Here is a 22,216-nt window from a genome sequence, read left to right on the forward strand (position 1 = left end):
TGTAATTTATTTGGAGACTGCTTTAAAAGCATCTAGACTAGAAAGTGCCTGTTGTTGATTGCAGGCTAATGAGAACTTAGTGCTGTTTAGAAGGCAGTTCTTACTATGGGCTTCGCATGCATGGATATCTGAAGTGCTGAACTTGAGGGTCTTTGGAAGATGTAAAGAAACAATTAGTAAGTACTGAGTCTTAAAGAAAACTTAGTATTGATATAATAAGCTTCTTTGAGGGAGAGCTATTGATCTTAGTTGCCATCTATGAAATACAGGCTAAAGGGATCATATATACAAATAAATACTGAAGTAGTTTGTAGACTTAATAGAAAAAGCTATAGGAACCAGAACCTCAAGAACTGGAAGCTGTGCAGGTAACCCAGATAGCCAGCACTGTTGTTGTGGCTCCAGCAGGCAGCTGGTTTGATTGCTTTCATATCCAACCTTCTTCACCTCACAGTCAGAAGTAGGAATGCTATAGAGTGTTAAGCTTAGGACTTGCTGATGGACCCGTTGTGAGATATCAGGACCTGTTAGGATAAAGGCTAGAGCTTGGTCCTGGTAAGCTGAGAAAATGCTGATATCCTTTGCTGAAACCAAGTGGCAGAGTTACAGACTAGGGGACCATGGATTTTGTTTGGATCATTATCATATGGGTTTTATGGCAATAAGGCTTATACCGCCCTTTTAGGATAAAGCAGAAGAAATATATTTATTCAAGTTGGGAATGCTGGAAGCTTGAGTAATATCTTCAAACCAACACAAAGTACTGACATGTCTGTCTTCCTTCTGAAGGACCTAGGGGATGATCCATCCCTTGCTTCCTTGAGCCTCTGGTGGCTGCCAGCATGCTTTGACATGTGGTTAGGTCACTGCAGTCTCTGCCTGTTTTAACAGCACCTTCTCCTTTTTTGTGTGTATCAAGTCTGCCTTCTTTTCGCCTTATGAGGACAGTTCTCCTTAGATTAACATCCTCAATCTCCCCTGCAGAGACATTATAAAGCAACACTTTCAGTTCTCTCATATCTCGACCTGGTGTCTTTGGGAGGCTATTCTTCAGTCTCCTACAGCATGTTAAATGTAAATTCTCACAGAATAAATTACTGGGGAGAATAAATTACTGCTGTGATTAAGAAACGGAACAACAACAGCGAAAGAGAACCAGAAGTCTGCAGATGAAATAATGCACATCCTCTTATGTTCAGAAGAGTAGAAGATGACAATAAAAAGGCTTCCTTGCACACAGAATCTGAAGGTCACTTAATTTGTGTTCAGCTGAGTAACTGCAGCCCACTGCCTTTCAGAGCAAGTTGTGTGTGGCCAGGAGTTAGGTCAGGTGAACACATTCTTTAGGTCTAGAGTTCCATACAGATATGAGATACTGTGTTAGAAGTCAAGGTAGAGATCAGAGAATCATAATGAGATGTATCTCATTTGCAGATTTTCTTGTGCTATTCATTATTTTACCAAACAAACCTGGATATAAGGGCCGCTCGGTTTGCATACAAGGAGCAAGGTCTTACAGAAGGCAAGGCTATCTTTGAGAGTCAGAGAACCTCTGCTCTGAAAAAAGAAAAAGATGAAGCTGCTTAGGCTTCCTGTGAGGGATCTCTCTGTGTTAACACTTTGGAATCTGTGGTACCACCATGGCACTTAGTAACTGCATGTGACCCGAGATGCTCAAATATTTAGAGTTTTAGAAGCATATTTTCTCATCAATCAGCCATGGCCAGTGGGTTCCAGGTAGAGAATCATAATTTACATTCATCACTGAAAATCAAGTTTAGTTGTATCATCCTTATCCTAATAACCATATACCTAATAATGATGACTTACTAGATAAGAAGAGGCTCTGTGAGAACTAAACACATGGATGTCTTTTTTTCATCAGTATGGATTAAGCCACCAATATTTTGCTTAGCAAATACAATTGAAAAATCCAGAATTTCTAGAATCTTCTTTTCTGAGAACATGAAGACAGGTAAATTTTTTCTCATTTTATTTTCTCATTTTCCCCATTGTTCCTTTTTTTTTTTGCGATTGTAGCATAATTACTCCATGATCCCTTCCCTTTCCACCTCCCAATCCCCCATAGACTCCTTCTTCCTCTCTTTCAAAGGTGTCCTGTCTTCTTCATGTTAGTCTCAGTGCTTTGTTATATCGTTTTCTTTTTCTGATTTAATAAAATAAGTAATATTTCAGCTTTGCTTTGGAAAATACTATTTAAAATATTTACAAAATACTTCCTGATAGGTATAGCTAGTGCTTTTGATTGTGTGTGTGTGTGCATGTGTGTGTGTTTGTGTGTGTGTTTAAGCACGACACCTTTATTTAAAAAACACAGTAAAAAAGTTTTCTAAATTTGGCAGCAATCAGTAGGACGTGTGATATAGTTATCATATGTGTGAATAATGACTTTTAGTCGAAAATAAATGAAATTGGGGTATCAGCATTTCTAGGATAGTTCCTAAAATGTCCAGAACTTATAAGAATAGAATATTAAGAATATAAATGATTGATTTATAAGATTATTTTACAGCAATCTGCCAACAAGAAACGCTGAGATCAGCTGGACTCCTAGAGGAGGGGATTTCTTTATGGACTCAGTGGCTCGGAAATCTGAAGAGCAGTGGTCCTGCATGGTTTGTACCCTCATAAACAAACCCTCGGCTAAGGCCTGTGAGGCTTGCTTGACCATAAGGCCTGTTGGTAAGAGTGGCATTTTATTTTGAGTTCATAAAATTTGTAAGAGGATTTTTTTTATTGTCAGGTATATATTTTGTTCCACCTTGATATTCCATAACCAACTAAAATGCTATCATTCTCTGGTTTAGAAAAATTGCCAGCATTTTCATGTAAACTAGGCTGATAGTCTGTTGAAAATATTAAAAAAAGAGAAGTGAAAAAAAGAAGGTAAGAAAGAAAGAAAGGAAGAAAGAAAGAAAGAAGGAAAGAAAGAAAGAAAGAAAGAAAGAAAGAAAGAAAGGAAGAAAGAAAGAAAGAGAAAGAAAGAAAGAAAGAAAGAAAGAAAGAAAGGAAAGAAGGAAGAAAGAACAAGGAGGGGAAAACATGCTTGTCCTAAAACAGTATGTGCCTTTGTATCTCAAACAGAGATGATCACATCTGTTCTTTACTGTTTCCAATGAATTATTCAATAAAGCTTTGTTTTATGCAGATTTCAGCAACTTTCCAGTTTGTTATTCAGTCCAAGTGTTTCATAAATTGAAAGGGAGGAATTCTGTAAGAATATCTTTGCAGGTGGAATTGAAAAATGCTGAATTTTTTCCTCTTCTTTCTCCTTCCTACCCCTTGTTATTAAAATCTTTACCCAGACAATTGTACTGATTTCATTGAAATCCTTCAAAATAACTCTTTATAGCTCACAATCTCATGCGTTCAGAGAATGTAAAACCTCAGAGGAAACCTGTGATTAAGAGCCATCTCACTGATGCGGCTCCCATTGTGCGCCCAAAGTGTTATTTCTTTCCCCAATTAGAGATGAGAAAGTTCATTCTTGACTTAAGGACCTCTGCATTGTGTTAGCGGCTGTATTGTGTTGTGTTCCCTGGGCCTGGGAGGCAGGCATCACCCCTTCAGCAGCTTTGCTAAGTCGCAGGAGGGACTGCACCTCCTTCAGTATCACCCAAGAGAGAAGCTGCTGGAAAAACAGTCTCAGCTCTCTACATTCATTTCAGCATTCTGAAATGCCTTTATGTGCTTCAACAACTATTGTTTTTATTTATGAATATGAAGACATATGTCCTACCTATAATATAGACCATATTGTGATGCTGATTCCAAAACTCTAGGATAATTTTTTGAAACCTTTATTCTCATCAAAATCAAGTGTCTAAAATTCTTAAGTAAACTTTACATTTGGTCCTGTCCATAGAAATATTCCTGTCTGCAGATTAGTCTCTAGCTGAGGCTTTATGGGATATCATTTTTAATTACTGCTGCTTAATGCTTCACCAAATCTTAACAGAACTGATAGTTGAATAATCTTTAAATATGTAAACATGACAAAGCAAACATAGATCTTTGCTAACACTATCTTCTGGTTCCTATAAGTTGTTGATGTTTTATTTCCTAAGCTGCAAATGACTCATTACACTATGTCCCAGTGAGCTTCACAGTGCGCTTGTACATATTTCTTTACTGTCATGAACTAAAATTTTAAATCAAATCTATTTGAAATAGTCAGCATACTATATTTTTAGGAATATGTAAAATTACTTATCTCTTTTTTTTTCCAGATCCAGAGCTCAAGAATGGAGAGAATTCCATTGCCTTTAGCAACTTAGTGAAGTACCCCTTTAATAAGTTTGAGAACACACATGCTGAAGTAAAGATCAATAGGAGAACTGTGTTTGGAAATACGACCCTTGTTTTGACTGATTTAAGCAATAAATCCAGTACTTTGGCCAGAAAGAAAAGCCCAAACCAGACAATAGATGAGGAATCTCAAATTTTTCTTCCTACAGACATATGTTTTAGTGATCCACAGCACCCCTCCAAAGAAGGAGTAAAGTATATAACTCAACCATCCAACAAGGTAAACATATCGCCTACAGTTTGTGCCCAGACTAAGTTATTTAGTCCCACGCATAAAAAATTGAAAACCGCTCACTCTTCCGCAACAGAACTTAAAAGCTACAACTCTGGACTTTCTAACAGGTAAGATGTTTATAACTTTGGTCTTTACCATATTTGCATTGTTTTTTGTTTGTTTGTTTTGTTTTTCTTTGTTTGGTTTTTGATACAGAGTTACTCTCTATAGCCCTGGCTGCCCTGGCTCCTGTGCTTTTGAAGAGTCTGGCCTTGAACACACAGAGATCTACCTGCCTCTGCCTCAGATTATTAAAGGCATTCATCATTACCATCCAATTTAGTATTTTTACGATCTGTAAGACAATTGTATTTTACTAGGTTCCATGCAAACAGAACATTGACCTATTGGTAAGGAAGTTAAATTGGTTTTAATAACATTAGCACTGAAAAATTATAACGATTTACTGACTTTTCTTTCTCTAGCTAATTGATGTTAGAACAGAAAAGAAATGGAACAGATTTTCCTTCACCTCCAACAAGGTTTTTTCTTTCTTCTTTTCCTGAATGTAAACATCCATTCAATATGACATGACATATTTGGGAAATAATCTGAAAATATATAGAAAACTGCTTAAAACACTGACAGTCACACCAGTTATCTGTTGATACCTTATATACAGATATTCCTTGTTTTCCAAGGTAGTCCTACTCCAATAAACTTGTCATCAGTTGAAGATGAGTTTCCTTCACCCAGCCTTTCTAACATCATTCTACCTACACAGGATACTGTAGGGTCCCAGTTTTCTCCTGCATGCCATGTGCCTGCTTGGGAATTCTATCTTGTCAATCATTGTGGGAAATTCTTAGTCTCCATGCTTGAGTCAAGGCCAGAATTTGAGCTCTGGCTTCCTCCTTTTACTATATACCTGCTGCTTTTTCACCACAGAAAAGTCAAAAAGCCTTGTGAGTGGCACCATCATCTACTGAGGCCATCTGCATTTCTCTCTAAGAAAGTAAAGTTCTGAGGGGACCCATATCAATTAAAGTTTAGGATGTGCCTTCTATTTTAAAAAAGAGAAACAAAAGCCCCTTGGTTACTTTGCTATTAAAGTAGCTGTGTTTTAGGCCATGTGGTTTGTTTTGTTACTGTAGGTGGAGGGGATTGTTGTTTTTGTTGTTGTGGCAGCAAGCACCTTCATCTGCTCAGCCATCTCACTGACCCTTTGTAGCATGTTAAATGAAGAGGAAACAAATCGAATAATGCCTTTTATTACTAATGGGAGACAGTTACCACGGAACCTGAAATTCATGGTTATCAGGGGAATTCTGATTAATCAATGTTCCTTATCTGGGCTTTGTTGATGGAGTGGTTCCTCTTCTGGACCATGTGATGAAGGAACACCTGGTGTGAACTTCTCATCTAAACACTGGGAATCCTAAAAGCTTGTTCCATGACAGTATATGCCTTTATCTCTAACATCTTATCCTACCTCCAAATCTTCTGTCATACATTAATCCTAATGATTGACCCCTAGCTGGTTTTTTTTTCAAAATATTTTGTTCATAACCATTTAACATGGCTGATAGATCTGCTGCTTGTAATATATTTGAGTTAAGCTTTGGGGACCTGAACTTTTAATTGACTAGATAATAAATTCACCTTTACACTCTGATTAATGCCCCATGATAAAAATCAGGAAGAGCTACAGTCTGAACTGGGAAGCTGTCCTGTAGAAGAAAAAGCATTTCTAATCAGTTTGTTTCTTCAGTGGTATAACAGGAAGGACATGGCAGTGATTGCTTTAAAATATTGTACTATTTATTGTACCCAGATGAAATATCCCTGCCTATTCTTACTTCTTTCATCCTAAACAAAACAAAAACACAAGCTAGAAAAGCAGACAATTTAACTGATGGATTAATAAGTAAAGAAACATCAATGTAGCCTTCAATTTAAATGACTTTTTTTCATAAGCCATTAGCAGTAGAGTCATAAGATTAATCACAGTATACAGCATTGCTTAGAAATGCTAAGCCTGTGTGTGTGTGTGTGTGTGTGTGTGTGTGTGTGTGTGTGTCTGTGTGTTGAATAGAAGAGCACCAGGATGAAACTCCACAATCAATCAAGATCAACTAGCAGAATAAATGTCAAGTGATGAAATGAATTCACCCAGCAGCCCTTCTGCACCCAGCTACTTTACAAGGAATAAATTGCAAATTACTGTCATTTATTTCATTTTTCTCCTTCTCTGGCAACTAGAGTGTTTATCTCGTGGACAAGATGCCTAGCTAAGGCTCACCACAAAACAAAACAGGTGGTCCACTCAGAATTTATAGCCACTTTAGTTTCTTTAATAACCATAGGGTAATTAATTTGACTTTTGTTCCCTTAATTAGTGATCTTTTTGTCATGCTGCTGCATGCTATGCTGATAAGGCTTATTTTTGGATCGGTCTCTAAATATACTTGAATGTTATCCAATTACCAGATGATCAATTAGAGAATTGAACCAGCTTTTAAGCATAGAATCTTTGATCCAATTACTGTAAACATGAAAAAAAAACAAACATGGTGGTCCATTTTCAAAGAAAGCATAGAAAACTGGAATACCATACAAAGGGTCACATGGAAGAGTAAGAGGATGTCTTCAAAATCCTTCCCATTTCCCACATCACTCTCATCAGCTGATTGGAAGGTCTATGTGCAATGCCTTACAGTTCTCTCCCCTGGGAGTTCTCTGAAGTGGAAAGTTCTGGTTTCCTTAGAGACGCAGTTGTGTTGTGTGATGTTTTTCTGGAAACTGTCTTATGAGAGGATGTTTTGCTGAGAATAAACATATGGTGCTTCTCTGGAAACTGCCTAGTGAAAGGGAATGGGATGTTTTGCTGGAACAGATGCTTGAGAGAACAGGTGATGTTTGGAAAGAGTATAAGTAGAACCCAACCGACAGTGGATCACGCTCTGGCGTTGGTTTACTTAGCTGGTCTTCATTGGGCTTGGCTGATGCGGGCTGTCATTGAGGATGTTCTTGCAATGGTTCCTCTTGCTTTCTTTGATCTTTGATTGTCATGAATTCATAGAGAGAATTGCACCAAAGAACTTCTGGTGGTGTTCTGGCTGCTTCCTTCTGCTTCAGCACACTGGTGCTGATCAGGAGAGCCTCAAGATTTCTTCTGGATCCAGTCACTGCTGCTTTGTGTTTTGCTAGTGGACTGGACTGCAGACAATGAAGATTGGAATCACCCCAAAGAACTATTTCTAAACAGGTCCATGTCCCCCTTGTCCTATTAGCCATCTTCCTCCCTGCCTTTAGTTGAGGGTGTATGGGAGGTTGGAGTGTTTAAGAACACTTAGTAAAGTAGGTTTTAAAAAATATAAGCCTACAGTTCTCAGTGCTTTATTTATTTAATTTTTGTTTATTTTAAACTTTGAAATAATATTGGATTGTCAGATCTACAGCCAGTTGGACTGATTAATTTAAAAATTATTTCCAACCACTATTTTTATTTTACTAAATCATTCAATCACAATAACTTATAAATTAGTTCATTTATAACTCAATGACTTATAAATTAATTAACTATGGATAATATAATTTTCCATCAAAAGGATAGTTCTTACCTACTTCTGAATTCTTTATTGTTCATCTATTGCTTTTTAAGGTCCTAAGAATGGAGCCCGTGTATTTTGTACATGCTAGACAGCGATTTTTTTCTTTTTATCGTTTATTGAGAACCTGTTATGCCTCAGAGCATTGTCCTTGATCCTAATGATGTCTACTCCAGCAAACTCCAGCCAGCAAGGCCTGATCCAGCCTGACACCTGTTGTGTAATTTTTCATTTCCATTTGTTTAGTTATTTTTGTATTAAAAAGAACAACAGCATCGAGTAGTTGCCACAGAGACACACAGCTTAAATTGTGTTGTCTGAAACAGTTTTGCCAAATCCTGGTTAACTATATTACTATGCTGTTTATAAATCAATATTCAAATGATGAACCTAATCACCAAAATAAGTTCAACTGTTCTCTGTGCTAAATTTACCTGGGAAAATGCTCTGCTACATTTTAATACGTTTTTAAATAATGATTGAAACAAAGAGAAACCAAGATATCCTCTATTAAGCAGAGCGTTTAATTAACCCAGATAATGTTTTCTACCATAAAATTGAGGTTAGCTTATGCATATTTAGAGCCCATATGATCGCAGGTGGCACTGGTAGCTTAGTTACATTAACTCAGCACTTCACAACTTAATGTGTATATGCATCACCTGGGAATCTTGTTAGCAAGCAGATGAGAATTCCAAAGCGGTGGGTAGATCAGTGTCTGAGGAGCCCCTGGGTGATACTAATGTTTCTAGTTAGTAGAATACATTCTGGGTACGAAGGATAGGACAATGTACAGCCAGCTTTGTCTTCAGCTTCACGCCAGGGAAGACACAGAATGAAAGAAAAAAAATGAAGAAGTGTCAAGGCACTGGAGCCTCTCCTCTTGACTCCTGCCCCCTACCTTTGTATCTCAGAAAAGCATCAATAGTAAAAATCATAAATATCTCCTCAGGTCTCTGGAGTTTTTGATTAAAATTTAAGTCAAACAAATTAGGCAATGTTGAACTAAATTCTACCAAAGGCAGCAGTTTAAAAATCATATGAAATTATTTTGGTGGTTGTTTAGTTGTTCATCTGTTTTGAGTGTTGTATCTGGGGGTCCTTTGATGATATGCTTTGTAATGTGGTGGCATGATGCAGTGGGGAGGGATGCCTTTGCGGCCCCAAGCTGATGTGTTCCCCCCCCAACCCCTAAGGTACTAGCCATACAATGGATCTAGTATAAAATGAAGTTTATTTGAGGCATGGAAGGAGGGGGTGAGAAGGAGTGGAGGCAGCTAAAGAAAGAGGACAGAGAAGGACAGAAAGAGCAGAAAGAGAGAGGAGAAAGAAGGGAAGAGGCTGGCCAGGGACACAAGGGATGGGGGGGAGGAGACAGAGAAGGAAGGAGAAAGGGAGAGAAAGGCCTCAAAGAGGGAGAAAGAGAGGCCAAACAGTCCTTTTATAGCAAGCCAGTCTCATACATGACTTTTGTTGCTAGGTAACTGTTGGGAGGAGCCTAGAAGAAATGCTAATATTTCTCCATTTGGTTTAATTAAAAACTGAGAAGCTAGAAAGAGGTGATGGTGGGGCATGAGTAGGGTCGTTGTGATCTTTACTTACTTCCTGCTGACTTTGAGGCAATAGTTTTGTCTTTGGGAGACCTAAGAAAATGGGGATGGAGATGTTGGCCAACTCCTAGGAGAGTTGTCTGTTCCCTTACTGCCCAGGGTCTATGAGACCATCTATGGGTAGGAAGGCCCAGGCCCAGTAGAAGTGTCTGTGAAAATAGACTGGAGCATCTGTAGGTTGCTTCTCTGGAGCTGTCCTGGATGTAGATTTTTAGTAAACACCTAGCATGCATGCATATATACATACATACATACATACATACATACATACATACATATATATGTTAGGTTTACAGAAGAGGTAAATTTGAACGGTCTTTGAGCTTAAGGAAGACAGAAACCTTTTGTGAAGCAGAAGGGACAAGATGGGGTTTTCCCCTCCATCTAGAAGACTGAATGTATATAAATTTAACATAATGAGAAATGTTTTTAAGTTTACATTTAAAAGACAATAAAAAGGAAACTCAAAATCTTGACATTGTGAATAGTTAATCCTAGAGATTTAGCATGAGAAATGCCTTCAGTCTGTCCACTATCTAAACAGTTTTCCCAGGTCCCTGTGGTCTTCATCTAAACGTTGACAGAGGCAGTCTCTTTATCAGGCCCAGAAGATGAGAGGCTTTTTTCTTCTTCTTCTTCCTGTCGAGGAGGAACATGGGAGAATTGACTGGGCTTGTCTTAGGCAATATGAGACATTAGTTCTCCTAGTGACCTCTGTTTGTCCACAGTTTAGGCCGAGCACTAGCAGTGGTCAAGGCAATAGAGCAGTCTTTCTCAGTGGTTATAGTACCACAATCTAGATAACAGTCCTTTGTCACTGTACCCATGTCTCCTTGGAGACCTTGGGGTTTACTCTTAGAATTTGGGAGTCTCTGTCATAGTAAGCTTAAACATTTAACATTATATTTAGCAGATCTCTGACAAGATTGAGAGCTAATATCTATTAAGTATATCTGAATTAGATAATTTGTGTCTGTTTTTAATTATTTGCTCTAGATTGTATGTAGCAAGCAAAAAGGTTATATTGTAACTTAATGACAGTAGCAAAAACAAGGCACTGCTCTTTAAGTTTTTAATGCTGTAAACCTTTAAAGTAATATTAAAATTACTATTTACCAAGATGAGACAGGATAGAAACCATAGGAAAACCTTATCTTAATTGGAAAGTGTCTTTGGACATCTGTTTTTAAGTCAGGTTGTTGTCCTCAAGCAAGATGGCGGTGAAGCGGGAACTTCCCACTACAAAGATGGTGACTGCCCTCAACTAAGATGGCACTGAAGCTATAGCCAGTCCTGTAACTGCACTTAAGTAAGATGGCGCTGAAACTAAAATGTCTCCTCTCTTCCCTCCACCTTTAGCAAGGAGGTGGAAAGCCATATGTTTGTTCTATCTCAGAATGGAACAGCATTTATTTATAGTGGTATGGCTACATGTTAGCAAAGAGACAAATAGACATACAAAGAGACAAATAGACACATTTTGTCGGAATGTGGCTGTGATGAGATCTCTCCTGCCACCATAGGCAGCTTCTGCCTCAGTGCAGGTCTGAGCAGGTCTGAGCAGCTTTGGCAGATCTGGGACTGGTACATGGGATGCCTTGGTTCTGAGTGCGGGTTCTGAGTCCAATAACCACCTATCTCTTTTCCCACCACAGCTGCCTTAGAGCTGGTGGGGACCAGAATGGAAAGAAAACAGATATAAAAAAATTTCTCATGAAGTAGAAGTTTAAAAGTAGGCAGAGTGAGCTAAGTCCCGAAACAAAGTCTGGCGAGTGCTTTGGAGCTACAGGAGTCAGGAGAGAGAACCAGTAGTTGGACCAAAGATAGGAACTGAGATGGGGAACAGGAGGGATAAAGAAAAGGTTTGGAGCAAAGGTAGGGAAAAGCCGGAACATAGGAAACCTTCCATTTTCTGGTTCACTGGCAAGAGTTCCTTAAAATAGTGGAACCAAAAGTGTCCTTACGCAGCCGTGTAGAGTTATTATCTAGTTGGTATTGGGGCCAAATTTGATTGTTGATAGTGCGTGGATTTGGAAGCCTTTAAGACCAGGAGGCATCCCAGGTACTGGGAGCTTGGAGATAATGGCAAAGAAGATACCCATGGGTGAAGATAAAGGTTATTATTTTCTATCACTTGCAATGTCCCAATGCGTGCCACAAACTGTATTACCAAGTTGTCACGTGATAACCAGGGACCAATTGGCAAATGCCAGAGAGAGAGCGAGAGACAGAGAGACAGAGACAGAGAGAGAGAAAGACCAAACAGTTCTTCTGTAGCAAGCCAGTCTTATACCTGGCTGTTGCTAGGCAACTGTTGGGTGGAGCCTAGAAGAATTGCTAACAGAGGGTGTGGAAAACAAACGTCCAACCATTGCCTTCCAACTTTCTGGTTCCTGATTTGGTGTTACCCAACACTCTAAGATATTGTTACCTACAAGCCATTCTGAAGAGAGAACAACAAAAATAGTCACAGGTGAAATATTTCATGAAAATCCTGTCCATAGCCATTGCTACTAGTCGCTCTTATGTTACAAATGCCAGATCCCAAAACTGCACTTAAGGTTTATGGCAAAGTTATTTTTAAAATAATGTATTTGATCATATATTTTATAAAGCATAAATCAGTTTCATCAGAAGTGAATGATCAAATCCTCTGAACTTTTCAATCAGATATACTGCCTGAAGCATCATTATTGAGACAAATGTTGCAAAATTTAGTCTCAGATGTCAGGAGGAAAGGAAAATGTTTCTGACTTTGAGGTATTTAAGAAAATTATTACGATTGTTATTTTTAGAAATTTCCCACAACCATGAAAATCAGACTTTTTAATATTAATTAATTTAAAGAGTTAAAAATAGTGCCATTATGGAGAGGTTCTGGACTTGTTTTGTTGCTACAATTGTTTTGCTTTGGTGCTGGAGATTCAACCCACTTTGCACATCTAAGTACAATGTCTACAACTGAGATAAGTTCCTATCCAGTTCGTTCATGGGTGTGAATCCTTTTATTCTGAACCGGTTGTTCAGTATACATGTATTACATAAAATATACAAGGTTATACAAAATTACAATATACAAAATATACAAAATTAAAAACTATAATGAAACTCCCTTATTGTTTCCCAAAGACAGAACTACATATCCAGCTGAAGGACAAGATTTCCTCCTCGGCTTAGTTCACTGTGTGCAGAGATACCCTGCAAATATTCTCTGGGTTTTAATTATACAAAGATGAAACCTCATCTGCTAAGCTTCACCGAATGCACATGTCTTCTCTTCGGTGAAGCAGCCTTTTTCTTACTAGGATGTTATTGTGACTAAAATAGTAACTTTGATCAAAGAAAGACATAGAAAATTGTTTTAAAATGGGAGTAGATAGTCACCAGATGGGCTCCTCAGCGCACTGGTGGGAGTTCCTTCAGACGAGAAAATAAGTAGAGATGATTGTGACCCTGTTTGCTCTGTGAGATGGGGTCCAGGTAGATGTGACAATGTTTTAGGGGAAATAAAAGGGACCACTGCCATAAAATACAGAAGAGCTGAATAACCGAAGTGAAAACGTAAGGAACCCGGATATACTAAGTAATGTGTGGTAAGGGAGGAGCGGAATAACCGAAGTGAAAATGAAAGGAAACCGGATCTACTGCTTACAGATCCACACCATTTTTATTCAGACATTTAAACTTAGACACATAGTGAGTTTAGGAATCAATTAGAATTAGCTGAGGAATCCAAAAATTAAGAGTACAAGGTCCCCCCTGCACATAGGTAGATCTTCATGCAGGTCTCCTAACAACTGGAGTGGGGGCTGCCCCTGACTCTGTTGTCTGCCTGTGGATCCTGTTCCCCTAACTGAGCCCCCTTGTCTGTGGGAGGTGATGTGCCCAGTCCTGCAGTGATTTAATGTGTCAGGGTGGGGTGATACCCAGGGGGAGGCTTCCCCCTTCTCACAGAAGGAATGGAGGGGGGAATGGGGAGAGGAGCTCTAAGAGGGATGGGAGGAGTGAGAGCTGTTATCAGGTTGTAAAGCGAATGAATAAATAAAAATAACAATCCTTCCAAAAGAATATAATAACCTAAAACTGCTTTCTTTAGGGGTAACACTAAGTGGATGAGCAAAGTGGTACGAGTGACCCTTCTTAGTGCTGCTATGCCGCCATTATTTTGTCGCCTGTCATTACAGTGAACTCCAAACCACTACAGCACGCGGTCCTTGTTCTGTAAGTGCCGGCAGCCCGCTGTGCAAGACACATGGCCGCCGCTGTGTTCTCCGAGTTGTGAGGAAGGAAGGAGAAAACAAGGGGAGGCAGTTTTATGCCTGTTCTCTGCCCAGAGGAGCACAGTGCGGATTTTTTGAAGTATGTGTGAAATTTCCCATGTTTACTGTAGTTTAAAATGAGTTTTGTTTATTGTAATGTAACAGATCTCAGTGATTGCGGATTTATTTATTTATTTATTTATTTGTATTTGAGGCAGGATCCTCCATTTCAGTTACACACCACTATACCTGGCTTTACCTTTCCATTTTTAAGGGCCATATTAGTATTCGACATAAAGCCTGGGTGTTAACTAACTTACGATGTAAAGAGGTGCAGCAAATAATACTAACGGTAGACTAACTATTGGATCAGCAAAGACTTTTATATTTGTAATCACAAGTATAACAATATTGCTCTTGGTTCATAATGATAGATAAGTAGTATTGAGGCCTGATGTAGTGATTCATGTCTGTGTTCTAAGTGCTGAGAAAGTTGAAGCAAGAGGTTCTTCAGTTTGAGACCAGACTAATATAATGAATTCCAGAGCAGCCTGAATGGAGAGACCCTGTAGTGAAGGAAGGATGGAAGGACAGAAGGAAGGAAGGAGAAGAAGGGAAGTATGGAAGGGAAGGAAAGGAAGGAAGGAAGAAAAGAAAGGAAGGGATAAAGAAAGGAACTAAGAACTAAGAATACTAAATACGAGTTCAATGAGTTTCATGAATTAAGCATTATGTACATGAGAAAAATCAGCACATGGGCCGATAACTGCCTTGGATTTACAATAACCTTAGTGAATTTTACTGAGTGTAACCTGGTGGGGTCAGAAATAGGAAGCCTGTTTACTCCAGCCATGGGTGCCCTTTCTCTCTGGTATAGGAGGCAGAGCATACGTCCCTTCTGTCAGTCCACCTGTCTGTTTTCCTCGAGTATAACATTCTCACCATGCTGAGTGTTATCCCAGTGTTTAAGGACACACATTTCTCCCACTTATACTTTTTATGACATCTAATTGAAAAAGGAAAATATTGATCTGTTTCAGTGCTGAACCCCAAAATTGCTGGTTTGTCTTCCTGAGTAAGAAAATGTTTCTCTTCCCAGTGTCTAAGCCTTTAAAGGACATTCCCAGATGAAATTAGACAACTTGAGTTCCTACACTTGATGGACGTATTGCATATTAGATTCATGGGTTTTCTTAAGAACCAGTTTAAATATAATAGAAAAATAGTCTTAGTAATTTTGTATTGCTAATACTGTCTCAGTCTCCTTCCATTCCTCTCATGAGACCAAATACTGAGAGTAGAGTAGCTCTTCCCTTATTTAGTCTGTTCAGGAATCTGCTGGGATCTTCCTTTGCCTAGGAAACTAATGGAATTTAGTATTAGAGTTACAACAAATATTTGGTAATATTTTAATTAAAACAGACAGACAGCCAAGACCCTGGTAGTAGCTTAATATCAAGATTTGATAGTTTTCAGTTACTCTGTATGAAGCGAGGAACTTTATATGTCTTTAGATGAAGTGGATTGGAATTTAGTTAATTTATTGTGTGATTCAAACAATAAATAAATGCAAATAAAATACTTTTTCACTTTTTTAAAGTGTAGCAACTAATAGTTTCCATCTGTCGCGCAATGTCAAATTACTAGTCACAGCAGTGACTATCAACCGAGGCTACTCTCATCTGCTCAGCACTGTATTCTTTTTAATTTCTCTTCTTCCTCCCTCAGTGGGCAGACCTGGCCTTCCCATTCTGCAGACATGGGAAGCGCTCCATCATGAAAACAGTCTTGAAGATTGGACCTAATAATGGGAAGAATTTTTTTGTATGTCCTTTGGAGAAAGAAAAGCAGTGTAATTTTTTCCAGTGGGCAGAAAGTGGACCAGGAATGGAAATTATTCCAGGATGCTAATAGTTTTCTGTTTTTAAAGACTGTCTGGTATATAAAATCATCAAACTCACCACGTTTAGTCTCCTTTGTTTAATAGAAAGCTTATAGAGCACCTGTGGTATATATAGCAGTATTCGATACTCGTTCTTTGTTTAAATATGTGGCCTTCACTTTTTTTGTTGTAATAATGAACACACTATTTCACCTGAGGCCCAGGACATTCTCTTTAAACTGCATATTCAATATATTTAATAATGATGATAATAAAGTACTCTTAGTATATTTTTGGTCTTCTGTAAGTTCTTTGGTGAGCAATAATTTATTTCTTTTTTAGGAGAATATGTTTACATGGCATTATAAGCTCCTCATTCTGTTATGAATACTTTTCTCAGGGTACCACCACTGTGTACAACATCTCATTAAATGTACTCCTCATTTTCTTAAACACAATTTAAGATATGAGCTCCTTTATGAAAGATAATACAGTATTCTGTTCAACAAATATTAAGTTCCTGTTAGACGCTAGAAACACATTGAAGCCTTCAGTGACTTTCAGTGTTTTCATAGAAAATTGTGGGGATACATACTAATATAATACGTAAGATAGAAGTCACATGATAAAGAGACATGTTTCCTAATCTTGATTCTAATGTCTTTTGCTAATTTATATAACTCAGTTATTTTCCAAATCTTAATGCATTACTAATATCTAATGATAACCTGAAGTGTTATCCAAAACCCTTAATTCTGTGTGTGTGTGTGTGTGTGTGTGTGTGTGTGTGTGTGTGTGTGAGAGAGAGAGAGAGAGAGAGAGAGAGAGAGGGCGGGGGGGGGGGGGGGGGAGGTTGTAATGAAACCGAGATCCTTGCTCATGCGTTCTTCCATAGACCCGCATTCCTAGAAGACGGGGTGGGAAACCTATCAATCTTAAGGTATTTTTGCATGATTGTAGAGAAATCCTTTCAGGGAAGGGTCAATGTATTTTTTTAAACAGGCAGCAAACCCTTTTCTAGTCTCCCATTAAATCGCCCATGCAGAACTATAGAAGTTAATAGCACATGAAATGATGGCCGACAACACATCCCATTCATAGTCCTTTATGTTTTAACTCTGTACTGAAAAGGCAAAGTTAGGAACAACCCAAGATCAATGATCATTACCTCGAGAGCTCAATGAGGCAACAAATCTATGTGACAAACCAGGAACTGAACTGGACAACTGATATTCTCAGCCGACTTGACATTAAGTAGAGAATATGTGCTAGTAATGGAGGAAAAAGCAAACGACGTGCAGCGGAGGATAGAAAAGGCCACTGCCAACAGACTTCCATAACCTCCTGGCTCTACCGTGTGCAGCTGAAAATGAGGAAGGACGATAGAAACATAACCACAATTGTTTTAGCATAACAAACATAGATCTACTAGGAAATGTATAGGATCTATATGAAGAGGATTTTACTGAGGAACACCAAAAGCTCAGATGGATAGACAAAACCCACTCCTTAGCAAGGCTGAACATTTAAAATATACCATTCTTCTTAATTTCCAGTGTTAACAAAATTCCCCCATCAGGAAAGATTTTCCATTTTAACAGTAACTTCTACCTAACTAACCTCCTTGTAGACAGCACAATACCTGGATAAATTCACAGTACTCAATGGTGTTATACAAAAAGTGGATTTTTAAGAAATGCATTGGAAGAAGAAACCCTGGGAGGTGATCCTCCATTTCTTTTAGCCTATTTCTTGAGGGTAGAAGAAAATCACACGATGGGTGAGAACTCCCATTTCATTTGGTTGTGTCTGCCAGAGTCACCAGAGAGTAAGGGAAGTTCCAGCAAGGACATATTTAAGGAGGAGGGACCATCCCCCCACCACCAGCTTTGTTTTTAAATTCAACCTAAGTCATTGAGTTATTACTGTCCAGTCCTTTTGTGGCACAAACTGACCATAGGGCTCATTGTGCTGAAAGGGATGAAATAAAAGCTGATTGATGTCCAGGGGCAAAGGTTTGTAGGGATGGAGGAGAGGAAGGGGTTGGGTTAACAAAACTAAGGCTGTATGAAAAGGCCCTATGGCACAGTACATGGGCTTTTAAATGTAAATTTCAGTACAAGGCATGGGTTGTCCCTTTTTTGATATATTGCCCAAGAAGATCCCAGAGGCTCCCAAAACATTATAGGTTATTGGCACTGCTCTTGGTTGCCCACCGTAACTAGATAGTGGTTGCAGGACTTTGAGAAATCAACTGGAATTGATCAGGATATTCTCACCCTGTTGGCTAGTTTGTACCATGATGGGAGGTTCTATGCAAGCTTCTGGAGTGGGGCAAAGTGTTCTCAATGGTCATACCTACTCCTGTGACCTGTCAGGTAAGATGTGCCCACATACAATATTGGCATGAGGATTATGAGACTAACCAACCACTTTCTGATAGAATTTAAGGTATGCCCCTCTGAAGATAATGCATGCCTGGTACTATAAATCTGATCAAAAGCCCATGGCTGCAGAGACCAGGATAACAGATCAAAATAATAAAAGTCATGAATAATAGAATTTGTGTACCTTCAGTGCTCAGGGTACATTTGTAAGTGTGGGTAGAAAGAATTGGAGAGTACAACTCTCTTCTGGACACTTCTGATATCTCAGTAACTGGTTGTCTGTATAAGACCTGCACTAAATCAGCTGAGCCAAAACTCTGTCATAAATGAGGGACAGACTCACGAGGCCACAGTCTTAACCAAAGAGATAATGGAAATTGATGGCTGCTGGGGACAGTGAATTTTCTTTGGGGTATGTGACTACTGACTGCTCCAGTAGATGTCCCCACAGCCATACCCATATGGGTGGCAATTATTGGACTCAGTGGGGTATTTAAGGGAAAAATGTGAAGTTGAAAGGTTGACCTCTTGACAGAGTCTGCAGATAGTTGGTGATGGAAATTCGAAGTAGCTTTGATAAAATTATGTCACATACATGTATAAGTTCTGATGGAAAAAATTTAAAATACTACATATTTTAAAATACTACATATTTTTTTAAAAACTTAACCACTAACCAAGACAGTTTGTAGTTAGCGCTCACCAAGTGAACAACCTTCTGAGACGAAAATATGGACACTATTTAGATAGACACAATTTAGAGTATCCTCCACCCCATATTCACAGTATTCATGGTGTAATGCACAGTATGCTATTAAATCACAAACCAGGATCAGGTAATAATCCATTTCAGAGAACAACCAATCAGGACCAAAGTGATCCAGATATTAGATGTTTCTAACAAGGATGTTAAAACCGTTATTGTAACAATGGTTGTGAATACTACAGAAGAACTATACAAGATGGAAACCAAATCTTGAAGTAAACTAGACAATACAAGTCTTACAATGCAGACTTGGGGTTGGGCTGCTGTATGTGCTAATCTTTCAGTTTAACATCTGAAAGAAGCCATGCCAGTCTGCTGTCATTCCAGTGTGTGGTGTTGACTCTTGTCTCCTGGAATTTCAAAACCCTGTCATCATAAACATAAGGTATTTCAATGACAGATGAAGAAATATGAAAGGAATAGCATAAAATATGAAGAAGATAGCTGTGAGAGTCATTATTTGTTGAGCTCTCACTGAGCACAGTTGCTTTCCTGAGAATTTTCTAGAATGCTTCACCTAATCCTCTTGCCCACCCTGTGAAAGGTTAGATTTTGCTTTTGTTTCATTGGACGTTGCCAGTAATTTTCTAGTCCACGCACTAGGCCTTGTGTAAATTAAGTAGGAAAGGTATTTATAGTCCATTAAGTCATGGTATAAATTAACTTTATGAAGTGTTACAACCCATAATCTAAATAATGTATTCTTTTTGCCATTTCTTAAACAAAAAAATGACAGAACCCATAAATGGATGTTTTCATGTAGATGTTCATCATAGATGCTGTAAAAAAAAAAAAAAAGGAAAGGAACATGAAAATTATAATAATTGCAGATAATAGGATGAGATATGGTGGGTATCTTTTATAAAATGCATTGTAACATGCATTACTTTTTCATAATATTTTATTTTATTTATTTATTTAATATTTATTTATTTATTTATTTATTTATTTATTTATTTGGTTTTTCAAGACAGGATTTCGCTTTATAGCCCAGGCTGTCCTGGAACTCACTCTGTTAGACCAGGCTGGCCTCGAACTCAGAAATCCACCTGTCTCTGCCTCCCAAGTGCTGGGATTAAAGGCGTGCGCCACCACTGACCGGCTTTTCATAATATTTAAAAAAAATGTTTACTTTAATTTCTATTTTCTTTGGAAAATTTTGCACTCCGACCATGTTTTTCCCCTCCCCCTCTCCTCCCTGTCCCTCCTTTTAATGCCCCTTCCCACTCCTCCACTTCTCTTAAGCAAGGACAGGCCTCCTGTGGATATCAACCAGACATGGCACATGAAGTTGCAGTAAGACTAGGCACCACCTCTCCTATTAATGTGAGATGAAGCAACCCAATATGAGGAAAGAGTTGCAAATGCAGGCCACACAGAGATTCCCCCTGTACCCACTTTTGGGAGTCCCATAATAAGGCCAAGCTACACAACTGTAACTTACGTATGAATATAGCAGAATATCATTAAGAACCATTTTATTGACTTTTTTCTTTTTCTTTTACTGTTAGTGTTTGATTCTATCCTAAGTCTCTGGGCTACAAAGCCTCTGGTTCCTGGCCCTCCAAGCAGTGTCAGGAACTGAGACTCTATCATGGCATAGGTCTCAAACTTGATAAGTCACTGGGTGGCCACGCACACAATTTCTGCGACACATTTACCCCAACGTACTTTGTAGGCAGGACAACTTGTAGGTCAAAGGTTTAGTGGCTGGATTGGTGTTGTCCCCATTTCTCCACTGGAAGTCTTTTTTGGCTACAGGAGATGGCTTGGTTCAGGCTCCATATCTCTCATTGCTAAGAGTCTTAGCTTGGGTCACCCTCTGTGATAGTTTGTATATGCTTGGGCCAGGGAGTGACACTATTAGGAGGTGTGCTCTTGTTGGAATAGTTGTGTCTCTGTGGGCATTGACTTTGATTCCCTAGTCCTAACTGCCTGGAAGTCAGTATTCTACCAGCAGCCTTCAGATGAAGATATAGAACTCTTAGCTCTGCCTGCACCATGCTTGCCTGGACACTGCCATGCTCCCACCTTGATGGCAATGGACTGAATCTCTGAGTCTGTAATCCAGACCCAATAAAATGTTGTCCTTTATTAGACTCACATTGGTCATGGTGTCTATTCACAGCAGTAAAACTCTAAGACATCCTCATAGGTTCCTGGGAGTTTCTATTGCACTCTCAGATTTCTAGATCCTCCCAGAGATGCCCCATGATTCCAGGATTTCAGCTGTCTCTCCTAGTACTCTTTCTTTTCACCCTCCCTGGCCTTGGTCTCTCCTGTTCCCATACTCTTCATCCAGATCCCCGCCTGTTCTCACCCAACCCCTCCTATTCACTAGGTATACCTATTCACTAGCTATATCTATTCACTATATCTTTTCACTATGTCTATTCTGTTTCCCTTTCACTGAGATTTATGTGTCCCTCCTTGAGCCTTTCTTGTTACTTAGCTTCTGTGAATCTGTTGGTTTTTAGCACGGTTATCTTTTAGTTCGTGGCTAATATTCATTTGTAAGTGAGCACATACCACCCTTGTTTTTATGGGTCTGGATTTCCTCAGGATGATCTTTCCTCATTCCTTCCCTTTGCTAGCAAATTTCATGATGTCATTGTTTTTAACAGCTGAGTAATACTTCATTGTGTAAATGTAACACCTTTTCTTAATCCATTCTTCAGTTTAGAGATACGTAGGTTGTTTCTAGTTTCTGGCTATTACTAATCAAGCTGCTCTGAACATAGTTGAGCGAGCAAGTGTGCTTACAGTATGGTGGAGTGTCCTTTAACCCTTCACATCTCTTGACACTAAATTCCTTTAGAAATTGTACACATTGATATAAAGCACAGGCCCTGCTTCAAAGAGGATAAAGATAGTTTCCTCTAAGCCACATACAAGTGACCATGACCCCAGAACAGTTTTGGTTATTTCAAATGACATGTGCTGCTACAGATATGATTATAAACTTGTAGCTACATAGCAAGCAACAGTCATAAATCAGTGCATCTACCAGACACTTTGGCGAAGGCTACCCCATACATGGGTGGTTACAACAATGTGGGAAATTTTCTGCTGTAGTTCTCAGGTCCCTTCTGATAACACTTAGCTTTCAGGATTGTGGACGCTAGTGGTCACTTAACATATTTATGCAGCCAAAGGCT

At 38.8% G+C, this 22,216-nt stretch overlaps 1 protein-coding gene across 1 annotated transcript in view; it reads left to right on the forward strand.

The window, feature by feature from the left end:
• Neil3 (nei like DNA glycosylase 3) overlaps window positions 1–16,197 on the forward strand; it is a 51,798-nt gene extending 35,601 nt beyond the window's left edge. Inside the window, exons 7-10 of the mRNA XM_028757708.1 lie at window positions 2,534–2,703; window positions 4,251–4,671; window positions 13,949–14,123; window positions 15,752–16,197. Coding sequence (XP_028613541.1) covers window positions 2,534–2,703; window positions 4,251–4,671; window positions 13,949–14,123; window positions 15,752–15,934 — 949 coding nt within the window. The 3' untranslated portion in view covers window positions 15,935–16,197. The remainder of the gene's footprint in view (window positions 1–2,533; window positions 2,704–4,250; window positions 4,672–13,948; window positions 14,124–15,751) is intronic.
• The last annotated feature ends 6,019 nt before the right edge of the window (window positions 16,198–22,216 follow it).

The sequence above is a fragment of the Grammomys surdaster genome, unplaced genomic scaffold, assembly GCF_004785775.1.
Source record: "Grammomys surdaster isolate TR1022 unplaced genomic scaffold, NIH_TR_1.0 126178, whole genome shotgun sequence".
Taxonomy (NCBI): Eukaryota; Metazoa; Chordata; class Mammalia; order Rodentia; family Muridae; genus Grammomys; species Grammomys surdaster.